This window comes from Scaptodrosophila lebanonensis, unplaced genomic scaffold (assembly GCF_003285725.1).
Source record: "Scaptodrosophila lebanonensis strain 11010-0011.00,11010-0021.00 unplaced genomic scaffold, SlebRS2 tig00000001-arrow-pilon, whole genome shotgun sequence".
NCBI classification, from domain to species: domain Eukaryota; kingdom Metazoa; phylum Arthropoda; class Insecta; order Diptera; family Drosophilidae; genus Scaptodrosophila; species Scaptodrosophila lebanonensis.
Window position 1 is genome coordinate 2788758 of NW_022060529.1, and position 6272 is coordinate 2795029.

At 47.8% G+C, this 6272-nt stretch overlaps 1 protein-coding gene across 1 annotated transcript; it reads right to left on the reverse strand.

The window, feature by feature from the left end:
• Positions 1 to 301: 301 nt before the first annotated feature.
• Positions 302 to 3755, reverse strand: LOC115634577. Its single transcript, XM_030532408.1, has 4 exons — positions 3438 to 3755; positions 3241 to 3377; positions 2959 to 3176; positions 302 to 2919 (listed from the first exon to the last, which is right to left on the reverse strand). The coding sequence occupies exons 1-4, from the start codon at positions 3753 to 3755 to the stop codon at positions 302 to 304; spliced, it is 3291 nt and encodes a 1096-aa protein (XP_030388268.1).
• Positions 3756 to 6272: the final 2517 nt, after the last annotated feature.

Sequence of the window (6272 nt, forward strand, 5' to 3'; positions counted from 1 at the left end):
ATTCGCAAAAAAACAAGTTGATTGCTTTAATTGATTGCGGAATAACTTTGACATAAGTCCATTTAATAATCAATCCTGTAGGATCATGCACACATCTAAGGAGCTTCACTTTAAAATTTTTAATCCCGTTTGTTTGATATTTGAGGCATTGAAGGATTAAAATACATATTTGTAATTTTATTAAATGCACATTAAAAATATAAAGATACATACTTGTATATAAATAGGCAATGATAACTATTCAAGTGTATAAGTAGTTGTATATTTTGGCACGCTTCATAAAAATATCAACAAATCCGCACTACATCTCCGTCTCCGCTTGCGTCTGCTTCAGCGGGTTGCCCTTGTCGTCGATCTCCACAGAGGGTACCAGTGGGGGCTTGAAGCCATACTGTATGTTTAGATTGCGACCAAAGTCGGGACTGCGCTTAAGTGTGTGTCCGTTGCGCCAGCGCTGGAATTCGTCGAACTCATTGCTTTTTGTGGCGCTGGTTGCTGGCACGGGACCGATGTACGACTTGACCATTTGCGCAGACGCCGAGGCGGCTGCCGTGGCCAAGTCCGCTGGCAGCGTGTTGTAGATGTATCGTGAGCTCTGCAGCCAAGGCGATCCCGGCGGTGGCGGTGGAGGACGCAGATCGAAGCGCATGTCGGCCAGACTGAAGGTGGCCACCTTGGGGGCGTCTCCTCGCAGTGGTTTCGTAGGAGGCTGGGACGCAGGAGCAGGCGCAGGAGCAGTGACAGTGCTGGCCTTGGTCTTGCTGGCAGTCAGCTGAGGCAACAGTTTCTTGAGCATGCGCGTGTAATAGTTTTGGAGCACCTTGGGCGGCACATGGGCCACTGCGGAGGAGTGCGACCAGGGCAGAAGGGAATTGGGATGCTGTGCATAACTAAAGGGTCCGAGGGAGGGTCCTGCTGAGATAGGCATGTGAATGGCAACTGGCACATGAATGGGAATGGCCATGGGGCGGTCGACAAACTTTTCGACAATTTTCTCCACCTCAACCGGCTTCTCCACAATGCGCTCCACCTCGACAGGTACGTGTTTCTCAACGATTTTCTCCACCACTGTCTCCACGGGGTAGGGATAAGGGACGGGCTGTTCGACTATAGTTTGTACGGGATAGGGGCGATCCACATAGTGTTCCACATGGACTGGTACAGGAACGGGATGGGCATAGGGTACGGCAACGTGTTTCTCGACAACCTGATTGATGGGCACCGGACGATCAACGACTTTCTCGACGGAAACAGCGTAGGGCTGCGGCTGAGGCACCAGCTTCTCCACAATGGCTACTGGTTGAGGGGAATGGGAATAATGTGGGGAGGATGCGTGATGAGAGCCTGTTTCCAAATGAATTGTAGAATGTGAGATGGCGCCTTCCTGTGGCGAGCTATCGTACTCCACATGCTGCACGTGTATGGGGTTGGCAGCCAGCGAGACATAGTTGTGGGGAGGCGCAGGCGTCGATGGCGGACCCGGAGGGGCACTAGCAGTTACGAAGTTCTTGGGACTGTAGTCAACCGATAAATGGTTCTGTTGATAGGGCGGCGGATGATATATAGTCTCATGCTGCTCCACCAGTTGACCATCCTTCTCGGTGATGAGCTTGTTGTGGATGTTGACCGATTTCTGCACCTCAACAAATGTGTAGTGGTTGGGTTTGACCTCGGCTTGTAGCTTAGCGGAAATGGGCGGGGGAGGAGCGTGTTGTTCGTGTTGCTGAGAGGGTTCGGCAGCGGCTTCCGAGACATATTCATGAGGACTTGGAATTAGGAGTGAGGGGTGCTCCAGGGGCTTCTGCTGCGCTGGCGGGCCAGGCGCTGCATGAGGCGTGTTCAGTGTGACAAAGAGCAGGCTGCTGGGGGTGGCAGTTGCTGGCGTGGGACCACCATAGCCCTGATAGTCAATGGGTGCGTCTGGCTTAGCAGACGCAACCGCTTGAGTATGTAGCTGAGCTGGGGGCTGCCGATGTGTTGGCTGCGACTGCTGCTGCTGCAGGACATGGCTCAGCTCCCGCTGATAGGCCAACTGAGCAGCTGGACGCACATATGGTCCAGCATAATCAGCTTCTGATTGCGGACGCGTAGGCAACAGTTGTGGCGGACTGTTGACCTCGTAGTGGAATGAGCCTTTGGGTATGGGACCATCAGCTGCACCCGAGATTATTGGCTTGAAGGTCTTGAGAAACTGACGCGATGGCGCCTCAGCTGTCTGATGGCGCTGCTGAAAATGCTGTTCGCTGTGCGCCTGATAGTGATCCAAAGCTTGTGGCGCACTGTGCTCTGCCGTCTCTTGTGCCTTGGCCAGCGACTGGTCGTGGACAATGTGCACATTGATTTGTTGTTCCTGTCCGGGGCCATGCTGCTGGCGATAGCTCTCAATGCCACCAGATGGGGAAGGTGGTGGCAGACGCCGATGATAGATCTGCTGCCCCAGATTCTGCGACTCAGCAATCTGATTATCCTCAATGCTCTGGTTGTCTTCCAACTCGGCCTCGTGCTCGCCCAGAATCACAATGGGAGCGCTTTCGGCTGCCATCAACGTATCGTTATCATCGTTGGGTGGCAGCAACAAAGTGGGCAGAACTGGAGCCGCAACGGCTGCGCGGTTAATGCGAAGAAGCTCTTCCTGGGAGATGTGATTGCTGCTGCTGCTGCTGCTGCTGCTCTGCTTGAAATGCTGACGAGGCAAGCGCGCTATCTTCTCGACCACAATTTGCGTGTGTCCGGGGCGCAGTTCGCGACGATACTCCTTGGTCACCGTGGTTTGGTAGCTGTAATAGGTTTGATTCTTGGCCGAATCTGGTGGTGTAGTGGCCGCCGTTGCCTGGGAGGCAATGGTCGTGCCTTGCACCGCATCGATGAGTTCTGTGGTGGTGGTGGCCGTGGTACTTGTACTGCTGCTTGATGATGGGGCTGGCTCTGTGGCCGCCTCGGTTGGAGCCTCGCTACTGCTTTCAGCCGGATAACTGAAGCGAAAGATATCCGAGAAGCCATTGGGGAAGAGATTGTAGAGCACCTCGTTCACGGTGGCTTTTTTGGCTGCACTCTTGCTGGGCGCCCTCCGCCCTTGCTGCTGTTCATCGTTAACATCGAATTGTATGTAACCATGGCCATTAGTTGGTGGCAGTTTTGTGGTGGCTGGCAGGACTGTGGGCAGAAAGCCGGGCACGCTGCGTAAGAAAAGAGTGAATGAGCTTGTTGCTCGCTAACAAGCCTCTTGTCCTGTCTACTTACCCCACAAATGACTCTGTTGTTTCGTCATGCTCGAGTTGCTGCTCCGCCGGCTCCTCCGGCTCCTGCGGCTCCCCCAACTCGCTGCCATAGTGCAAGTCGTCGACGGGCTCGCTCTGCCGCTCGGCCTGCTTATTAAGCTGTCAAAAGTGGCACTCATTGCCTGTCAAAATCTTTCACTAAAACTTACACAGACTCACCTCCTTGGCGCTGTCACTCAAGCTGACTGGCTCTAGCATCGCCTTCAGATGCAGCCTCCGCTTCAGCTCCACTTCCTCCGCTCGGATAGTTGTGCTTGTCACATTCTGGGGCCCCGTGGGCGGCTGCAGCGGCACTGGCAGCCTCGTCGACGTCGTCAATGCCGGAGCTGTCGTGGGCGTTACTGTCGTGGCCAGCAGACAGATGCCAATGACAGATGCCGCTGTTAGCACTTGTAGTTTGGGCCACATAGCAGCGATGCTGTGCCGGAAGAGACCAGAGAACAGAGACGAGAGACGAGAGACCAGAGTTGTAGGCATGTAAATTTTGGCAAATATGTTTATACGAGTATGCTCTATGGAGTAGTTGTTGTTCGCTACAACAACAAAACAGGCATTGCTCGCCTGTTTGTTTGGCTTTTCACAAGCCTTCCCCAAAGCCGTCAAGCGAGTTCGCTCGCTTGGCTGCCTGTTTGATTTTAGCCGATAACTCTGGCTTGTTCATGAACAAGACGATGATGATGATGATGATGCTGATTTTTCCTAAGTGGCCTCACTTGTTTAGGCGGTTTTCTTTCTCTTCCATCGCGTATTTTCCCTAAACTTTAAACGGCTCGCTGCCATCATCATCATCATCATCAACAACAACATAATTTCAATTGATGTTGTCTCTACTCCTCAGTAGCTTTCTTTGCCAAGCGAGTTGTTGAACTTGGGCCAGGTTTGCTTTGGGCTTATGTCATTGCTGGCAGCAACGTAATGAATTATTAATTACCCTACCCGCCAACCCAGCAACCCGCAGATCCGCCGATCCGCCGATCCGCCCTGGTCACCCGTTTAATTTGGAAAATTGAAATTGATGGCGTTTAAAATGGTTTGACGTGCTGTGTACGCGTTTTCCACCTCGTTGATGTTGTTGCTGCTGCTGTTATTATTATTGTTGTTGTCGCTGGGTTTCAATATCCATTAAATATGCATGCCAAAACATATTTCACTTGCATTATTTATCTTGCCTCCTCGAACGTATGCTAAGTGCTGCAGGTGGTGTGACCGGTTTGTGTGGCTAGCAATGCTTTAGATAAGTTCGGAGGCTGTGTATCGCCAATAAAAACACTACTTCGGTATCAACTCCATTTAAAAAGCCGATAAATTATGCTCATCATTATTTTAATGAGCGAAAATGTCGGCACCTTTGAAAAAACACTCTTCCTTTCAATCGCTCGAAAACGCATGTAGAAATCTTTTCGTATATTACTGGATATTTAAATATTTTTGTTGACATCTTTTCTGAGATAAGTTGCTGGGTAATCAAGCAAATATTTCCATATGTCCATATGTTCTTGTTTTATTTGGGGTAGGTCCTAAATCAGGAGAGGCTATAGTTAAACGTTTACGTTTACATTTTCAATTCCACAAAACAATTTCTACAATAGTTTTTTTTTTTTTTTTGACCTAATAATATTAAGATGCAACTATCCGAGAAACCGTTGTTGTTGGTGAAATCCCTTGAAGAAGCATTTAATGCAGTTGCCGACTTAAATGCTTTTAATTTATAAGTACGTAAGCAGTAACAAATCAAATTTTATTGGCTTCACTTTCAAACTAAATTAAATATGTTTCTGTTTAAATATCTATTCTGTTGTACTACAAGTATATTAAATGTATTTAAGTTAATTGCGAAACGAGATGCAAACCTAAAAAGAAGTTACAACTTCTTTGCAGCTACTCTGATTACTATAACTACCAAAAAAATGTCTCTTTTATTTAGTATGCATATTAGTTTAAAAGTAATTTCTTCGAAACATTGTTTGCAGTAGCTGCAGTGTTACATATATATTATTCAACAAACACTTATATACTCATTTGTATATACTTTGAATTGGCGTTTGGAAAGACTTGAGTGAAGCTTCATTCAGTAAGTAATTCATTTAAAAAACATGCTGTAAATATTTTAAGAGCTATGTTCACAAAGAAGGGCGTAGCAATGTTTTTTTCCTCTTAAAATAGCATTGAGCCTCATTACTAAGCCAATTGTTGCTGTGAATTTGTAAATGTTTAATGGGCGTTCAAGCACCTACACCCTCATCCTTTATTTGTAGCTAAGGCTACTTTCCATTATTTTGAAGCTGGTCCATGCAATTGTTTTCATTTCGAGTGCCACTCACAGTTACGTCCTCGATAGTATTTGTCCATACATATATTAACGAATACTATTTGTGGTAAGCTGTGATTAATTACCTGCATCCATTAAATCAAAGCGAGCTAAGAGGCGCAGCGATATTCAAACACTTAATTACTTATGTTGATTGTTGCAGCAAATTAAAAGGCACTTTTATTTATCACTTTTCTATTTTTACTTGTATAACCGATTTACTTCTCTCACACTATTGCTGTTAATTGTGCATGAATAAATGATGGCACAGAGCGCATTTTCAAATTGTATTAAACATTTATAAAGGGCACGAACAATTGCCAGCGCATTCATAAATAATGCAGTTGATAGCGAAAACAAAGAGGCGGCGGCAATTGCTGGCTAAGAAGCCGCCAAGTTGCTGGCAATTAACTAAAGTCCCAGGCAAAGAGCAAAAATTTGCAATTATTTTCCTGCCGACTACTTTTGCGAGTGTTGGCGACCCTGGCGGTTGCGCATGCGCGTTACGAATGAAAGTGAAATTGCCGCGGCGCTGGCATTTCGTTTTCTTTTCGATGTCGACGACGCGTCTTCGCCTTCGTTGTCTTCGTCGTCGCCGATGTCGTTGCTACCTTCGCCGATCCTTAAAGTGTAGCAGGGTATGGAACGGAACGTGGGCAGCAGCCAAACTCGTCTCTCCGGCGATT